General features: G+C 44.8%; 1 protein-coding gene across 1 annotated transcript in view; it reads left to right on the forward strand.

Moving 5' to 3' along the window:
- Positions 1 to 19,255, forward strand: part of C2CD3 (C2 domain containing 3 centriole elongation regulator) — a 374,295-nt gene that overhangs the window by 221,840 nt on the left and 133,200 nt on the right. Inside the window, exons 27-29 of the mRNA XM_030200012.1 lie at positions 3,620 to 3,825; positions 11,196 to 11,329; positions 13,586 to 13,750. Of these exons, the coding sequence (XP_030055872.1) occupies positions 3,620 to 3,825; positions 11,196 to 11,329; positions 13,586 to 13,750 (505 nt within the window). The remainder of the gene's footprint in view (positions 1 to 3,619; positions 3,826 to 11,195; positions 11,330 to 13,585; positions 13,751 to 19,255) is intronic.

Raw genomic sequence — 19,255 nt, forward strand, 5'->3', positions numbered from 1 at the left:
TCCCATACCATCCTCGTAGCTTTTCTTTGCACCACTTCCATTTTTTTAACATCCTTCGCAAGATACGGCCTCCAAAACTGAACACAATACTCCAGGTGGGGCCTCACCAACGTCTTATACAGGGGCATTAAACCTCCTTTCTTCTGCTGGTCACTCCTCTCTCTATACAGCCTAGCAATCTTCTAGCTACTGCCACCGCCTTGTCGCACGTTTTGTCGCCTTCAGTTCCTCAGATACTATCACCCCAAGATCCCTCTCCCCGTCCGGCCTATCAGACTCTCCCCGCCTACACATACATCTCCCTTGGATTTCTACTCCCCAAGTGCATCACTTTGCATTTCTTCGCATTGAATTTTAATTGCCAAACGTTAGACCATTCTTCTAGCTTCTTCAGATCTTTTTCATGTTTTCCACACCCTCCGGGGTGTCTACTCTGTTGGAATCTTGGTGTCATCCGCAAAAGGCAAACCTTACCTTGTAACCCCTCGGCAATGTCACTCACAAATATATTGAACAGAACGGCCCCAGCACCGATCCCTGAGGCACTCCACTACTCACCTTTCCCTCATCCGAGCGAACTCCATTCACCACAACCCTCTGGCGTCTGTCCGTCAACCAGTTCCTAATCCAGTTCACCACTTCGGGTCTATCTTCAGGCTGGTCTAGTTTATTTAAGAGCCTCCTGTGGGGAACCGTGTCGAAAGCCTTGCCTGAAATCTAAGTAGATGACGTCCATAGCACGTCCTTTATTTAATTCTCCTGTCACCCAGTCAAAGAATTCAATGAGATTCGGTTTGGCACGACTTCCCTTTGGTGAAACCATGTTGTCTCGGATCTTGCAACTTATTGGCTTCCAGGAAATTCCCTATCCTTTCCTTCAGCATGGCTTCCATTACTTTTCAATAACTGAAGTGAGGCTTACCGGCCTGTAGTTTCCAGCTTCTTCCCTATCCCCACTTTTAACAATCGGATTATTTTCTCCCTATATTGTATTGTTTAACTTATTATGCAATCCGTGTTCAATTTATGATACCAATTGTATGTTTTCCCTTATCCACCTGACTGTTTATGATATCATCCATGTTAATATATATTACTAATTGTATTTGTACTCTGAAATGACGTCATGACGGAAAATTGTAAGCCGCATGGAGCCTGCAAATAGGTGGGAAAATGTGGGATACAAATGAAATTAATAATATAAATGAGCCGTACAATCAAATCACCAATGGAGATGAAGTGGTAGCTCTGGGAACTTCATTACGTTCAAGAAAAAACTATAATTGGGCAACAATATAAAAGACATACTTACTGTTTCAAAACTATTCAAACATGTATATTGAAACTAGTAAGGAAGGCCCGTTTCAAATCGGAATGAAACGGGCGCTAGCAAGGCTCACCTCCGTCCCTTTGTGTCTCCGTGTGTCACCGGCCCCCCTGCAGCCTCCGTGCGAATGTGTGACCCTGGCCCTTTTGGCACGCCCCCCCCGTGTGCTCCGCCCTCGACGTATCGCGTTTTTGACGCGAGGGCGGAGCAGAGCTACAGTGCAGTACAACGTTGGAGCTGAGAATGTGCTCCGACCATCAACGTCATACGTTTGACGTGAGGGCGGGGCCCACAGACTGTGATTTCTGTGGCTTCAGGGCTTCGACTTACGAACCTGGCTTCAGTGACGTCTGTGCAAATAGAACGTTGAGGGTGAGTTGTATATATATAGATATCTGAAATTGTAAAAAAAAAAAACTTCCTAAGCCACTGTTCCACTGGTGACTACTGTCAGCTACATTTGTTGCTGTTAACTGGTGAAGGTTATAACTGCTAACATGTTTGCTAAATTACCTATATTACCAATAATTGTTCTACTAACTGCCTTTATGCTGTCTAGAAAGTTCTAATAAATTGCCTAGGTTTTCAAGACACCTCGGTTGACATCTTCCCACATCTTCCCCTGCATTAGCTAGAGTCTACATACAGTCTTTGCTTCTAGACATAAAAATATCCAGACATCTTTTCTACCTTCTAGGCACTCATATGAAATTCTGCTGACTTTTGAAAATGCCAATGGTTGATATCCTAACCTGATGGGATTGTGGACTGGCAGGTTTCAGAGAAGGGGGTACTTTGGACCTACATTATGGTTTAGCTATAGGAGACTAGTTTGGGAATGGGGCAATATATGTGGGGTGTTGGGGCCGTTGAAAGGGTTAGTTTTGGGTCTTGACAGTTTGTGAGGAGTTCTATCAGTTCAGGTAGGGTAGTTTTAGGGTGTGGGCTAGGTTGTAGAGGATATATTTATTTATTTGTAGCATTTTGTATCCCACCTTTTTCCCACCAATTTGCAGGCTTAATGTGGCTTACATTATGCCGATGATTTTGAGAGGGTGGGCAGTTTTGGATAGTTTATTCTAGAATGGAACAGTTTGTAGGAGGTAGCTTTAGGGATGGGGCAGTTAGGATGTAATGGCAGTGACAGAGATACTATGCGGGTGGGGTAGGCAGTTGCAGAGGGTAGTTTCTGGAATAGAGCAGTTACTGGGTGAGGGGGCAATTTCAAGAGTAGTTTTGGGGAATGGGTCTATTGTGGGGTGGTAAAGCAGTTGAAGGGGGCTTTAGATTTGGGAATGGGATAGTTTATAGGTTGGTGGGGCAGTTGTGGAGTAGTTTCTAGAGCAGGGCAGGTTGCATGGAGGTAGCAGCAGTTTAGGACTGATATTACAGTTACAGGGGTAATTGTTGGGTGTCGGGCAGTTTCGGTTTGTAGTTTTTGGAGATGGTCAATTTGCAGGGCTTGCGTGAAAGTTGTAAGGTTTTGAGTTTGGGGGCCGTATGTGGGGTAGTGGGGACAGTTGCAGGGGGTATTTGGGGGATAAGGGAAGCTTGCAGAATGTGCCCAGGTATGGGAGGAAATAATTTTGGGGAATAGGGGCAGTTTGCAGGTTATGATAGTTGTGGATAGAACAGTATGTGGGGGGGGGGGGGTTAGTATGGCAATCATGGGGGTATTTTTAAGGATAAAGTAGTTGGTGGAATGGTGAGGTAGTCGCAGTGGAGTATATTTTAGGGATGGAGCAGTTTGTGGGGTGATGTGGCAGTTGTGGGGGGTAGTTTTGGGTGTGGTGTGGCTTTTTACAAGGGGTGTGATTTAGGGACGTAAGAGGGCAGTTAAGGGTGTTTGGAAGAATTGAAAAATTCCACCTTTAAACTGCCTTTCCTTGTTCCCTAACTGCAACATTTCACTCTAAGTTTCTATGCTACAGAGATGGAACTCTTTTTCCCACAGAAATGCATTATGTCATAATTTGGAAGACTACATTTTCCTGGAACCTGTGATTCGATTTGGCCCATTTTTGAACCTCGTATGTCATTTTTTACTGGGGGGGGGGGGGGGGTCCTCCCTCATATGCCAAGTTTATCCCATTCCATTTTTTTTTTTATGCTGGAGCTTCTCCCATAGAAATGCATTGGGTCAATTCATTTGGGTTGGAAAGAATAAAAATAGGAAGATATGGCAGTATCATTGGAAAGTAGTTCATCCATGTAACTACCTGTCTATTTAACTAGTTATTGACACCTGTTACAAATAGAGATGGATAAAAGCACTTTTTATTTCATTTTTAGACATTGAACGAGTAATTGGGTTTGCATCAGTGGACCTCTCACCTCTTCTGTCTGGTTTCCAGTCTGTCTGTGGTTGGTACAATATCAGTGACTTTAGTGGGCATTGCCAAGGACAGATTAAAGTTTGCATCACTCCTCTTGAAGCTGTATTTCATCTCAAAGAAGAAAAACTGGCAAGAAGTCAATCCAGAGAACCCATCATGTCGGTATGTACTAAAGTCTCCAATTTTTTTAAGACATAAACACACTGACCCCTTTTAAAGGAAGACTGGTGGTTGGGAGGCGGGGATAGTGCTGGGCAGACTTATACGGTCTGTGCCAGAGCCGGTGGGGGAGGCAGGGCTGGTGGTTGGGAGGTGAGGATAGTGCTTGGCAGGCTTATACGGTCTGTGCCCTGAAGAGCACAGGTACAAATCAAAGTAAGGTATACACAAAAAGCAGCAAATATGAGTTATCTTGTTGGGCAGACTGGATGGACTGTGCAGGTCTTTTTCTGCCGTCATCATCTACTATGACTTTGACCCATAACGAAATTTTTAAATTTCCTAGAGTGAGATATATACATTTCACATTTTTAAATTGTATTCTTAGAAAAATAGCCAAGTAGAATTCTCTGTTTGGGGTGAATCCTGTTTCGTTTAACTATGCAAAGGAGTAGCCTAATGTCTAGAGCAACAATCTCCTTTGATCTTGGGCAGTCACTTAACCCTCTATTGTCTCAGATATAGACTTAAATTGTAAACCCACTAAGGACAGGGAAATATCTACTGTACTTGAATGTAAGTCTTCTTGAGCTATAACTGAAAAAGATCCTTTTCTCCTTATGCTAGTTATAGGTTACATATAGTGCCTTATAAAATTCTTCACACCCTTGTGCATTTTTCACATTCTTTGGTTTAAAAATAAAATTAAAAAGCATGTAAGTAGGAGTTTGTTTCACTGATGTGAAAGGATAATAATAGAAATATTCAAAAAGTAATTTGGGAGGGGGGGGGGGGTCATCCATCTGTGAGAATGTGTCCTGCTGTTCTCAGAGAAAATCTGCTACAGGTGAGTAATTTTGCTGTGTGTTATCTTTTTCAACCGCTACCATCTAATATGCCCCAGAGGGACTTTTGATGCTCTGTGGGTAGCTGTCATGTTCTGTCTGGAAAAGGAGAGTCCTTTGGATTAAAATGAACAAACTGTCTCCCAGAGGATGTAGTGAGCTGGATATGTCAAATTTATGTTTGTATTATCATTCTGCATGTTTGGCCAAGGAATTAGGATACCCAAGATTTCACTGAAGAGCAACCTAACAGACTGGCATGGGTTGGCAGACACCTTTTCTTCAGATGCTGACTACTAGACTTGGGTGGGCTGCTGAAGTAGCTTGGGCAGTTATGGAAAGGGACCTCATTTGGAATATTGTTGAGTTACATCCTGTCTTATACTCATATTTTCAAATATGGAAAAAGGTCTACAGGGACTGATCATAATTGTGTGATTTGTGCTCCTGAAATACTATCAGGAAACCGTTACGCAGCCTGATAAAAGTTTGAGAGTTGTTTCAGAATTATTTTTGGGTGGGTGAGGATGATGTGGAGACTAGCAGGACACTGATTATAAGTGAAATCAAAATCTGCAGCTTGAGGTTGAGAATTGTCAGGCGATCTAGAGAAATTCCTCCTCCATCTCCATATGCAGTACAAGTAAGGAGGTATTATGAAAGTTATTGCATTGATCTTATTGCTACCCTCTTCCCTTTCCCAGATTTGGACCCTCTACCACGTTGGTATGAGGGGATTGGTGGGGCTGTCTACATGTGTGGTGGAGTGTTGGATGAGAGTTTTAGGCACCTGTATAGAGGATGATATCCTAATGGTCTGTCTGAAGGTTGATCTTTCTCTATAGCTTTGCCTGCTGGTAGTTGGTCAGTGGCAGTCTGTTCTAGCTATTTGAAATTATTGGAGTGTCATTGCCTTCATGCAGCTCAGTTAACTATTGCTTAATTCTGGATGTACACACTCCTGATTGAACACTGGAAGGTTTGTTTTTCCAGATATAGCTATTATGAAACGTATCACTTACGCTTTGAAAGATAAGATGCACAAGAATACTGAAGGATAAAGGGTCATGGATTTGATATATCGCCTTTCTATGGTAGTTGTCATTTATTATATTCAGGTACTTTTTCTGTCCTTATTGGGCTCACAGTTTTTATACCTGGGGCGGTGAAGGGTTAAGTGACTTGCTCAGAATCACAAGGAGCCAAAGTGGGAATCGAACCCAGTTCCCTAAGTTCTTAGCCCACTATGCTAACCATTAAGCTTCTACAATGATGATTGAGGTCCATACTAGACATAGAGAGCTAAATCTGTGATCTTTCTATTTTGTTTCTGTATACTAAGGGTACACTGTTAATCTGACCTTGATGCTACTACTCTGTCTGTGCAATTCTTTGCTTTCTAAATTTAGGCCCTTTGATGAAAAGACACTATATTAAGGTTTTTTATTATTTATTTAGAACACCTTTTTCAGTAGTAGCTCAAGGTGAGTTGCATTCAGGTACTCTAGATATTTCTCTGTCCTAGGAGGGCTCACAATCTAAGTTTGTACCTGAGGCAATGGAGGGTTAAGTGACTTGCCCAAGATCACAAGGAGCAGCAGTGGGATTTGAACCGGCCACCTCTGGATTGCAAGACGGGTGCTCTAACCACTAGGCCACTGCACTCCTCCAAGGTGTATTATAATACATGCATAAAGAGTTTTGTGTATGTTTCTTCAAACAAAAATAGAGTTTTGAAAAAAAAAAATTAAGATTTAGAAGCCACAAAGCCTTGGTTGCATAAGTCTTCATACTCCTTGGCTTAATATGTGATAGAGGCCCCCTTTGCAGTAAATATCTACCATCTTTGGACAACACTATGGTGTAGTTTTTGCCAATTCTCTTTGGTAGAATAGTTCAAGGGCTTCAGGTTGGCTGAGGATTATCTGTGGGCTGCAGTCTTCAAGTCTAGCCACAGGTCTAGACTTTAGGCCACTCTCGCTGAGCCACTCCATTATTGCTTTTGTTTTGTGCTTAGGATCATTGTCCTGTTGAAAAGATGACTCTTTCACTGTCTCAGCTTTGTAGAAATCTGGAACAGATTTTTATCCTGGATTTGCCTGTACTTTGCATTATCTATAAGCCTCCCTGTTCCTGCTGCTGCATGTATCCCACAACATAATGCTGTTGCCACCATGCCAGTATCTGACAGCTATACTGTAAACTCTGCTTTTTAGCAGGAATTGGGTACCATGGAGCCCCTGAACACTGGTGCATTGCCTCCTCCAGCAAACTAATCCAATTGTCCACCTTCTGACCCACCTTTTTTGTTTTTTTTTTAGTAAAGTCTTGATCCTGCATTTCCAATACACTCAAGGTTCTTGCACATAACATACTTGTCCTTCAACTCCTTCCTCAGAGCCCCAACAACCTTAAAAAGTACTAAACATCAGAAAAACTTCACATGCCAACTAGGAGTGGCCTAGTGGTTAGGGGGTGGACTTTGGTCCTGGGGAACTGAGGAAGTGAGTTCGATTCCCGGCACAGGCAGCTCCTTGTGCCTCTGGGCAAGTCACTTAACCCTCCATTGCCTGCCGCATTGAGCCTGCCATGAGTGGGAAAAAGTGCGGGGTACAAATGTAACAAAAAATAAATAAAAATCCCTCAAGACCAGAAACAAAGATCCAGCTAAGAAGATGGCCTTTGCTATGGATTCCTATAGTGACTACTAGTTGAAAGCCCAGAGCTATCAAAGTTGTTGAAAACTAGTCCAGTACCTCATCTTTTGTTTATCCCTGCCCACATTAAAATCACACATGGTTACAAGTGGATGAGAGCTTAGTTTCAATAAGGAAAATATTTCTACTGTCTCCCAACAAAAGAGCCCTTTCTGTACCGGGGTGTGGGGGGGATGTATGTACACAAGGCATTACTACTACTTATCATTTCCATAGCGCTACAAGACGTGCACAGCACTATACTTGAACATGAAGCGACAGTCCCTGCTCACAGAGCTTACAATCTATACCAAGAACTTTGAGGAAACTACCTCTTAGTAAAATTAGGGGCAAGGGGGGATTTAATTTCAATTTTCTAACTGTCCTTAAATCCCTCCCTGCCTTTTCTCCTTTCTAGTCTAATACTCGCATGGGGTTAATTGATTCAATGTACTATGGTATGAGCAATAACCAGGATTTAATCACCCCTATCTGCCACTTGTGTGGATTATTCCTGACTGACTGGCCATTGATTATTGTTACCCTCAAATGACTCTGGACAACCAGAGTTGTTTCCTCCTATTGCCCTAAATCCCTATCCTTTGACCAAATATTACAAGGATTGCCCTCGCCACCATATGTCCCATTGCAAATTTAAACTCAAAAGGCGCAAAAAAGTGTCCACAAAAGCTACACAAACAAACCAAGAAGAGTGGAAAAAGTCAACCACGATGTCCAGGGTTACCAAAGTTTATTTTCCAATAGTACAATGCTGACAGATAGACCCAACATGGGCCGTGTTTCAACAAACACAGTCTTCGTCAGGGGTTTGTTCCAAATCAATAAGTTAAATATAATCACACTTAAAAATAGGTCATAACAGCAATACTTTGAGAACACACTTCGATGTGTTGCTCCATGTTCACCATAAACTGTGGATGAATGCAGAGCACTGCATCACAGTGCATTCTCAGTATTGCTGTTATGACCTATTTTTAAGCGTGATTATATTTAACGCTGATTTGGAAGAAACCCCTGATGAAGACTGTGTTTGTTGAAACACGACCTGTGTTGGGTCTGTCTGTCAGCACTGTACTATTGGAAACTAAACTTTGGGCACCCTGGACATTGCCACTGCAAAATGAACCATTTATTAAAAAGCCTTCTTGAATATGTTGAGAGTGAGATTAACTAATAGGAGTCAAACTCCAACATTAGTTTGCGATAATGTCATTTTCACACCATCACTAGAGCATATTTTTCACAAGTACAGACGCACAGGGTGAGATGTTCCTACCCCAGTTAGTCCTAAGTGCGTTACCGCAGGTGACACGCTTTCCCATGCCCTGTGGGGATGTCCAAAGATAAAACAATTCTGGTTGAACATAATACAATATCTGGAGACTCCAATGGGTTGATGCACAGTGGTGTCCCCTCTAGGACTGTTGTTTGGCCGTATAACAGTGTGGTCCTTTATTCAAAGGGGAATGGCTTTTATTGAGTAAGGCCTATGTTATAATGAAAAAATGTCCTATGCAGTGCTGGACATAGGATATTCCTCCATCCCACTGGCAATGGAGAAATGCCTTCTGTACTCCACGACTTTAGAAGCTAGCGATGCCAGTCTTACCTTTAAAAGGAAAAGCATTTCCTAGTTCATTTGGGAGGTTTAAATTGTGCTGGGCAGACTTATACGGTCTGTGCCGGGGCTGGTGGTTGGGTGGCGGGGATAGTGCTGGGCAGACTTATAGGGTCTGTGCCAGAGCTGGTGGTTGGGAGGCGGGGTTGGTGGTTGGGAGGCGGGGATAGGGCTGGCCAGACTTATACGGTCTGTGCACTGAAGAGGACAGTACAAATAAAAAAGTAGCACTTATGAATTTATCTTGTTGGGCAGACTGGATGGACCGTGCAGGTTTTTCTGCCGTCATCTACTTTGTTTACTATGTATGTTTAAATGAGTTAAATTTACAATTATAAGGCCATGACACCTGCTGCCCTAATATGTAAAGGGAAGGATTGGGAAGGGAGAGAAGCTGTTAGAGATTATTGAAGGGATGGCCATATTGTTGAGCCTATTGAGAAGGAAAGGGTTATGGGGGGAATTATTAAGGATAAGGTTTAATTAAAATTGAAAGGAATTGTAATGTTGATGGATATTTATTTCTGTGTTCTGGTTTTTGAGTTGTACCTGTTTATTCATTCATTAAAGAGATTTTTCAGACAAAGCCTCCTCCCCCCATCTGCCCCGTAACAAGATCAAATAAACATTTCTCCCCTGCCAGCGTTCACTTAGCAGCAGTGGTGTAAGCCAGGAATTTTTGACAGGGGGTGCAACAGTGAGATTTTCCAACCATGAACCTTCTGGCTGCCTCTCTGTGTATTCCAAGCAGCTTTCTGGTGTTTCAATAGCCTCTCTCAGGGAACTTCAAACATCATTCTGGTGCTCTAATCTCAGGGAACTTCAAACATTGTGTTGGCATTATAATGTGGCATACTATGCCATACTTTGTATTGCTTGAATAGTTTTACTGCTGTAATTATCTGTTGCTTATGTTTGACTTATTCTTGCTGTACACCGCCTTGAGTGAATTCCTTAAAAAAGGCGGTAAATAAATCCTAATAAATAAACTTCAAATCTCATTCTGGTACTCTAATAGCCTCTCTCAGGGAACTTCAGATCTCATTCTGGTGCTCCAGTAGCCTCAGCTCCTTTCTATCTGCCATTCAACCCCTTCATTTAAAAAAACAAATCTCGAAATCGGTAGTGCAGCGCCTTCCGTGTAAGCAGCAGATCGCCTCAGCCAGGCCTTCCCTCGCTGTGTCCCGCCTCCTCTGATGTAACGTCCTATTTCCGCGAGGGCGGAACACAATGAGGGAAGGCCTGGCCGAGGCGATCTGCTGCTTACACGGAAGACGCTGCACTGCCGATTTCGAGGGTTTTTTTTGTTGTGTTTTTTTTTTTTAATGAAGGAGTCAAATGGCAGATAGAAGGAAGCTGAGGGAAGGTAGGTGGAGAGATTAGGGACTGTGGCACCGGCGGCCTGGGAGCAGGAGAGGGAGGCGACAGCAGTAGCGATTGGGGGAGGGATAGGGGCTGGGGGCGGCCTTGTCCTGGGCCCAGCTCAGTCTCTCGGCAGCCCTGAGAAGCAGGATATTGGGCTAGATGGACCATTGGTCTGTCCCAGTACCGGTGTTCTTATGTAAGAATCATTGCTGCATTGGCTATAATTAGAGGAAGAGATGGAATCAAAGGAAGACTAGCTTATTATTGGCTATGAATGAATGCCTGGGCTATTTCACACTCCCATGTTAGAAATGGGAATTTGCAGAATTAGGACTGGTTCTAGTTGACTGGGTATAAAGCAGATTTGCAAAGCTTCCCCTTTCTGTTACCATTTCCCCACACAATAATTAAGTCACAGTTCCTGATGTTCAAGGCAGAATTCAACCAGTCTTGCTTCTAAATTAAAGAAGCATATTCTCTTGGCAGGTTGTATTTGGGATTTCTTTTCCTGGGCATATTCTGTAGTGTTTTTCATTTATCTTAAAGTTAGAGTTTATTTTCAGACATTCAAGGCCGAGTTCTGATGCTAAAGAATGTAAAAAAAGAGCAGTTTTCTATATTTATGACAGCTGCTAAGAAACAGCACATAGATTTGTTATGGTAAACCTGGGAACATAACAGATACATAACTAGAATTATTCTGGTTGACACTGTTTCAGTTTATTATTGTAATCAAAGCTTGTTATAAGGACAAAGCTCTTTAAAGATTATGGCTTGGATCCCTCCACCACTGCTGCTGTAACACTGACCCCTTTTATCTTGTTTCAGGTCCCTGCACAGAGCTCTTTGGTATTCCCTGGTGGACCAGTACATGCTTATTTTCCAAACTATATTCCTCCATCTTCAGAACTATTGATGAAGAATAGCACCTCACAAGATACTGGTTTAAGGACTCTTGACAGGTAAAAATGAAATTAAAATTTGGATGACAGCAATGCTTTAGTATCATACTATTACTACTGCTACTTAATTCTAAAACTACCCTATACAAACGTATTTAAGAGAGACAGTCCCTACTAAATAGAACTCACAGTCTAGTCAAGACAAACATACATCAACAACAACAACAAGAGATTATTCAAAACAATCAAAAAAGGTGATGTTTTAGCCAGAACAAGTATGAACAGACAAGGGTCATTATGCCCTGACTCACAATATGGCACTGCATTTTTTTTCCTAACAATCTTACCTTGCCAAACAGGATAAGGTTGGTAAGACTATGAAATGATGACAATATTGTTTTTATTTGTTTTTTTAAATTAGCTTGTTGATGGAAGAATAGTTTCTTTAAACAGCAGAACAGATCATGAATACCAGTTTGTAGCTTAGAATTTGTTTATTTATATATGCTTTATGCAATTGAATGCTGGTAGGAGTCTTTATCAGTGAAGAGTTCAGTTGTTGTTTATTATATTTTTTGTGATGTTATTTTTTTCTTAGGGGGCTATTTTGTGTAGGGGCTATTTTGTCAAGGGATGTTTTGTGGGAAGGACCATTTTGTCAAGGGTTATTTTGTTACAAGGTTGTTTTGTCAGGGCTTTTTTTGTCGGGCTATTTTGTCAGGGCTATTATGACTGGATGCCACCTGGCAAGATCCCAAAACAGTACAATAATTTTTTGTTGCTTATCCTAGAAATAAGCAGTAGATTTTCCCCAAGTCCATCTTAATAATGGCTTATGGACTTTTCTTTTAGGAAGTTATCCAAACCTTTTCTAAACCCCACTAAGCTAACTGCTTTTACCACATTCTCTGGCAATGAATTCCAGAGTTTAATTACACGCTGAGTGAAGAAATATTTTCTTCGATTTGTTTTAAATTTATTACTTTGTAGCTTCATTGCGTGATTCACATCTACCCTTTCCACTCCACTCATAATTTTATAGACTTCTATCATATCTGCCCTCAGCAGTGCGTACCAAGGGGGGGGGGGGGGGGGGTGGGGGGGGCGGTCCGCCCCGGGTGCACGCCGCTGGGGGGGGGGGGGGTACCGCGCGCCTGTTGGCCGAGTCCGCTGGTTCCCTCCCTGATGCTCCCTCTGCGCGGAACAGGTTACTTCCTGTTCCGGAGCAGAGGGAGCAGCAGGGAACGAGCAGACTCGGAGCCGACAGGTGGACAGCACCCCCCCCCCCCCCCAGCAGGTAAAAATGCATCGGGGGGGGGTAATTTTGCCGGGAGGGGGAAGCGCGCTGCAGCCTGGGGGGGCGCATTGGCGATCCGCCCCGGGTGTCAGCCAGCCTAGGAACGCCACTGCCCCTCAGCCATCTCCACTCATAATTTTTTAGACCTCTATTCGTATCTCCCCTCAGCTGTCTTTTCTCCAAGCTGAAGAGCCCTAGGCACTTTAGCTTTTTCTCATAGGGAAGTCATCCCATCCCCTTTCATTTCCGTTGCCCTTCACTGTACCTTTTCTAATTCCATCATATCTTTTTGAGATGCTTACCACGGCCGCACACTGAGCAGAAGGTTTCAACCTATTATCAACGATGACACCTAGATCCCTTTCCTGGCCAGTGACTCCTAATGTGGAACCTTGCATTATGTAGCTATAGTTCGGGTTCCTCTTTCCCACATGCATCACTTTGCACTTGCTCACATTAAATGCCATCTGCCATTTGGATTCCTAGTCTGCCAGTCTCGTAAGATCCTTTTGTAATTTTTCACAATCCTCTTCCAATTTAACAACTTTGAATAACTTTGTGTCGTCAGCAAATTGTATTACTTCACTAGTTAAATATTTTAAAAATCAGCAGTCCCAGCACAGACCCCTGGGAACCCCACTATCTACCCTTCTCCATTGAGACTAGGGACAGAGAAAGTACCTGCATATAATGTGTACAACACTGCGTACGTCTAGTAACGCTTTAGAAATGATTAGTAGTAGTAGAGAATACTGACCATTTAGACCTACTCTCTGTTTTCTATCTTTTAACCAGTTTTTAATCCACATTAGAATACTCCTTTCATGGTATAAACTTACACTGGCAACAGAGATTTTTTTTGCACAGTGGTTTTATCTTCCAACAGTGACAATTTTAAGAATTGAAGTAGACTGTCTGATAATTCTCTTTTGTTACTGAGTGCTTTTTAGATTCCTTAGTGCATTGGATCAGAAACGCTGTGTGTATAATAACTTATTGTTATTGGTATATTGATTTAGTAGAAGTATCTACCCTGGAAACTGGACTTCACGTCATGAAGAGCACATGGAGAATATTCGCAGATTTCATGAGTCTTTACAGCAGGCTGAATGGAATACACACAGTGTCGGAGAACTCGATGCACAGTCTCGGTCGTCAAGTTCTTCACTTCTTACAGCTCTCAGGTATGTAAATCAAACTATGTGCGAAATAAAGTGGCTCATAAGGAGACCTCCTCCCTCACTTCCCTATAACATCATCAACAAGACATTAGCTGGGAGGATGGACTTATGCTACTCATTATTGCCAGAGTCATGCTATAATTACCTCTGCTGCATAAAATTTGGACATTTTTTCTTTGGCCTTATGCATCATCTCTGTAGTATGGTTAGACCTTACTGGTACTATTACAAGGGACCAAACTTTACTAGTGTTAGTAGCACTACTGCTGCATTCATGCCATTCTACTTGTCCCCTCCTTCAGGCTCTGTATAATGAAATGAATATGGCTAGGAACACCTGCTCAGGGATAGTCTAAGCTATGACAGTTTTAAGTAATATATCTGTCTCTGAGGACAAACGTCAAATTATCAAAAATGGGTGATGTTATTTTGGAGAGGAGATTGTCTACCCCTAAAGTGGGTTCTGTTTGTTCCTTTTTTTGGTGAATTTTGATAAATTGAGTCTTTGACCCTACCTCTGTGTGTGCTGTGACTGATGTTCTGTTCCTCTAGTCAGTCTGAAGCTGGGCAGCCTTCTGGGATAGTTACTTATTTTATTTCTTGCTATCTCAGGACTGGGGTGGACAGGTATAAATTTTTCTGTGGAGGAGCTTGAGTGCTTTATAATGGTCCACAGTTCAGCAGGATAATTGTTGAGGAGGGTGGGGTACAGCAACTGTCCCATTTCTGCAGGAGTTCTGCTTTACCCAGATTTACCACTGCCTGGAGGGAGACTGCTTCTGGCACTGCAGTAAAAAAAATTAGCTGCCAAAACAGAATTTTTTCTTCTGCCCGTCTTCGGGTCCCTTTTTCCCCTTCCCTTAATATTTTTTTTTAGTAAGTTTGCCTCTTTTTTTAAGTTTCCTTTATTTTCCGATCAGCAGGCTATGTTTAGGCAGTGACTCCAGTTAGATTTTTCCTGTCTCTTTTTTCCTCAGTGCCTTGCCACTTTTTCTGGCACCATCAAGCCTTTTGATTTTGCTGCAGAAGTCTTTCTGTCCATGTCATCTAAAGTTCCTAGTGGCTTTAAGCACTTGTACCCAGTGCAGTCGGACCATCTCTGGCGCAGACACCCATTCTTGGTGTCCTCTCTCTGCTTATGCACAAGAGAACACAGGTGTCCAGAGAGGCTCAACAGGAAAAGATTTTTGTAGCCATGTCCCTCAACGCTTGCATCGACATCAGGGTTGGCGGCATCGACGATTACATCGGCATCGGGCATCAGTCCCAGGTATGGCTGCTTCGATACCTATGGATGCTGGGAGAAGTAGTGCATTGAGTGGGTCTCCACCTGGTTGACGCCAGCTGCTGGATAGGCCCCCAGGACCGGCCAGTGTTGGGCCTGACCCCGAGGTGATGTGAGGATTCAACGTCATCCTCATCATTACCACAGAGTCTGGGTGCAGACTTCAGGTGAAGGCTAAGAAGCATCAGCACCGGTCCTCCTCGACACATGGTGTCAAAAGAATCGGCACCCAAGAAGCATCGGCGCTGGAAAGATCGCTCCCCCTCCATTCAAGAGGTGCCGATGCGCCAGTCTCCGAGCAGCCAAGACCCGAGTCCTGTCTCAACCCCAGGGTTCTGCAACCTGTCTCTGGGCCGGAACCTTAGCTTTTCCCAATGTCGGCCTTCGATGAGCATATCCAGTCCTTGTTACATGAAACTGCTGGATGGCCTCATGCAACGGTGTGCGCCTGCCATACCTCCCGCGGCCCTCAGCCTGTGGTGCGGCGTCCGACACAGGTGTCGCATGTGGTACCAGTGTCAACTGCCACCCATGCCAATACCCCCTCGTGTCGGTGGAGGAAGCTGCACCAGAGTCGAGGCGGGAGCTGTCTCCTCAACGCCCCTCTCAGGGACATGGTTCCTCTACATAGAGGCAGGCTCAGTCTTGACACTCCCATGCAGAGGTTTTGTCCGACACTGATGAGGAATGCTCATGGAAGTCAGAGGAGGATCCAAGGTATTTTTCCTCGATGAGTCCTGTGGCATTCCCTCTGAACCCTCCCCTCCACTTGAAAGGAGCGGAATTTTCCTTTCTGTAACCAAGCTGGTTTCTGAAGGTTACTGTACAGGTCAGAGGCTGTAGAATCTATATTGTTATGAAAGAATGGTTCATGCTGGTATAGGCCAAGACCAGCAAAGGTGAGATCTCAGGTAAATACCCCTACAGGGCGCCTATGACACTTTCGATGTGGCATCCAGGATCTCAGCTCAGAGTATAGCAATGCGCAGACTCTCATGGCTTCGTGTTTCTGACTTGGAGCATTCTGTTCAGATAAGGTTGGTGGATGCCTAATGCCGGGGGATAACCTTTTTAGAGAGAAGATTGAGGAGGTCGCTGACCAAATTGAGAAACATATTGATACCATCTCTTGTATCTCCCACCAGACGCCTTCTGCACCTGCCCTCCTCATCCAGGAGGTTTACCAAGTCGGGAAAGGGTGCCTACTACCCACAGATACGTAGGTACACTGCTCCCTCTTGCCAGCCTGCTCAGTATGCGCCTAAAACCTCTGTTGCTCCCCAGCAAAAGCAAGGGGCAAGCTTTTGATTGGCTCCAGCAGAGCATATTTGCTGTCAAAGCGTCCGTACCGGATGACCTTCCAGTCAGAGGGAGACTGAAGTTTTTCTACGGAAGGTGGCCCCTTATAACCTCCCTCTGGTGGGTTCTTCAAATAGCCCGTCTCGGATACGCCCTGAATTGGTTTCAAAAACCTCCAAATTGTCTACCGAGAGCTCATTACTTCAGTTCTTAGCACAAAAAGGTACTTACAGAGGAACTCTCCGCTCTTCTGAAGGCCCACGTGGTCAAGCCCATTCCACCAGTGGAATAAGGGCAGGGATTCTATTCCAGGTACTTCCTCATCCAAAAGACAGGGCACCAGATCACAGCCTCTGTGTCAGGAGGCCGTTCGGATGTGACAGGCTCACCAGCACAGCATATTCCTTTGAGCCACTTATCTGGCGGGCAAAACAACAGTCTAGCTGACAGACTGAGCAGCGTTATGCAACCACACGAATGGTCTCTCAGTGTCCCGTCCGTGGCCGTGACAACCCTCAGACTTACCCTGTTTCTGGGAGTCAGTGTCTGTGCTGGCTTCTGCTTGTCTCTGTGTCTGTCTTAGGTTCTCTCTGGCTCTGTGTGCTGATTGCCCTACTGAACCTCACCTGTTGGGCTATGCCTCTTCCAAGATGGCTGCCGCCTCTTCCTCTCTGCCAGTATCCAAGATGGCTCCCGTTGTTCCTTCCTATGGGATGACTGCTCTGTGTGTCAAGCCTCTGTTTGGTTGCAAGGTAATTGCTGCAGCTGTGGCTCTGGTGTTGAAGGGCTTTATTAATCACTTGAAGACTACAGTCCTGGCCTTTGCATCTCATCTAAAGGTCCTGGTGTATAGAGTGCTCTGTACACAGTTTCAGTGTCTGCTCTGTGTGAGTTTCTATGTTTGTTTAGACTAGCTAGCTTAGGCACCGTGTGGCTTGTAGCCTGTGTATAGCTTTGCTAGTGCTCTGTGTTTGTGTAGACTAGCTAGCTTAGGCACCGTCTGGCTTGTAGCCTGTGCATAGCTCTGCTAGTTCTCTGTGTTTTTCCAGTGCATGACTAGCTAGCTTAGGCACCGTGTGGCTTGTAGCCTGTGCATAGCTCTGCTAGTTCTCTGTGTTTGTTTCCAGTGCATGACTAGCTAGCTTAGGCACCGTGTGGCTTGTAGCCTGTGCATAGCTCTGCTAGTTCTCTGTGTTTGTTTCCAGAGCATGACTAGCCAGCCTAGGCACCGTCTGGCTTGTAGCCTGTGCGTAGCTCTGCTAGTTCTCTGCGGTTGTTCCTAGGGTTAGACTAGCCGCCCTTGCTAGCCTCTATCCCAAGTCTGTGTTTGTTTCCAGTGCATGACTAGTTAGCTTAGGCACCGTCTGGCTTGTAGCCTGTGCATAGCTCTGCTAGTTCTCTGCGTTTGTTCCTAGTGTTAGACTAGCCGCCCTTGCTAGCCACTATCTCAAGACTGTGTTTGTTCCTAGTGTTAGACTAGCCGCCCTTGCTAGCCAGTATCCCAAGACTGTGTTTGTTCCTAGTGTTAGACTAGCCGCCCTTGCTAGCCACTATCCCAAGACTGTGTTTGTTCCTAGTGTTAGACTAGCCGCCCTTGCTAGCCACTATCCCAGACTGTGATTGTTCCTAGTGTAGACTAGCCAGCTTAGGCACCGTCTGGCTTGTAGCCTGTGCATAGCTCTGCTAGTTCTCTGTGTTTGTTCCTAGTGTTAGACTAGCCGCCCTTGCTAGCCACTATCCCAAGACGGTGATTGTTCCTAGTGTAGACTAGCCAGCTTAGGCACCGTCTGGCTTGTAGCCTGTGCATAGCTCTGCTAGTTCTCTGTGTTTGTTCCTAGTGCAGACTAGCCAGCTTAGGCACCGTCTGGCTTGTAGCCTGTGCATAGCTTTGCTAGTTCCCTGGGTTTGTTCCTAATACTTGACTAGCCAGCTTAGGCACCGTGTGGCTTGTAGCCTGTGTAAAGCTTTGCTAGTGTCTGTGTTGTTTCCAGTGCATGACTTGTTAGCTTGGGCACAGCTTAGTTGTTAGCTGGTGTATAGCCTTCCAAGTCTCCTGAGTTTGCTCTGTGTATGTTCCTGTGTATGACTGGTTTGCCTAGGTATAGCGTTCCTATTAGCCTGGGTACAGTTTACTAGTCATTGTGTTGATTCCTGCCGACTGCCAGAACCCGGACAGTCCCTGCTCGTCTGCCTTGCCTTCGCCTAGGTGCCAGGGGCACTCCTGGATCTTCATTCCTGCTGTTCCTGTAAGTCCTACCGGCTGCCAGAACCTGAGGGCTCAACCCTCGGGGAAAGGCAGTCAAGTGTAGGTGAAGCCTAGGTCCAGGGTGTTCCAGTTCCGCGGGTTCCGCTCCAGTGTGTTCCAGTCCAGCGGGTTTCACTCCTGTATGTTCCAGTCCAGTGGGGCCACTCCAGTGTGTCCAGTCCAGCGGGCCCCACTCCAGTGCGCACCCGTCCGGTGCGTTCCAGTTCCGAGTGTTCCGGTGTAGCACTCCAGTCCGGAGTTCCGGTCCAGTCTTGTTTCCTCTCTACCTGGAAGGTGATTTTGCCTGCCACTGCCGCTCCACGGTAGTGGCCTATGGACTCACAAACCCCGCGCTCCCGGGGAAGAAGCCTGAAGGTATGCCAAGTCCTCGAGAGCGCGGCAAGCGCGAGAGACGCGACACTCAGTATGGGCATTGCCTGCGAGATCTTGTGAGCATGAGGCACCCCCTCAGTGGATCTCTTTGCCACCTGAATCACAAAGTCCCTCAGTTCTGTTCCAGGCTTCAGACTCACGACAGACTAGTGTCGATGCTTCCTCCTGCATTGGGGACGGTTCTTCCGTATGCGTACCCTCCCATCCCTGCTGAAACTCAAGCAAGACCACAGGACATTGATCTTAGTTGCACCTTACTACCCATGGCAGATCTGGTTCCCTCTTC

This window comes from Microcaecilia unicolor, chromosome 4 (genome assembly GCF_901765095.1).
Source record: "Microcaecilia unicolor chromosome 4, aMicUni1.1, whole genome shotgun sequence".
Lineage (NCBI taxonomy): Eukaryota > Metazoa > Chordata > Amphibia > Gymnophiona > Siphonopidae > Microcaecilia > Microcaecilia unicolor.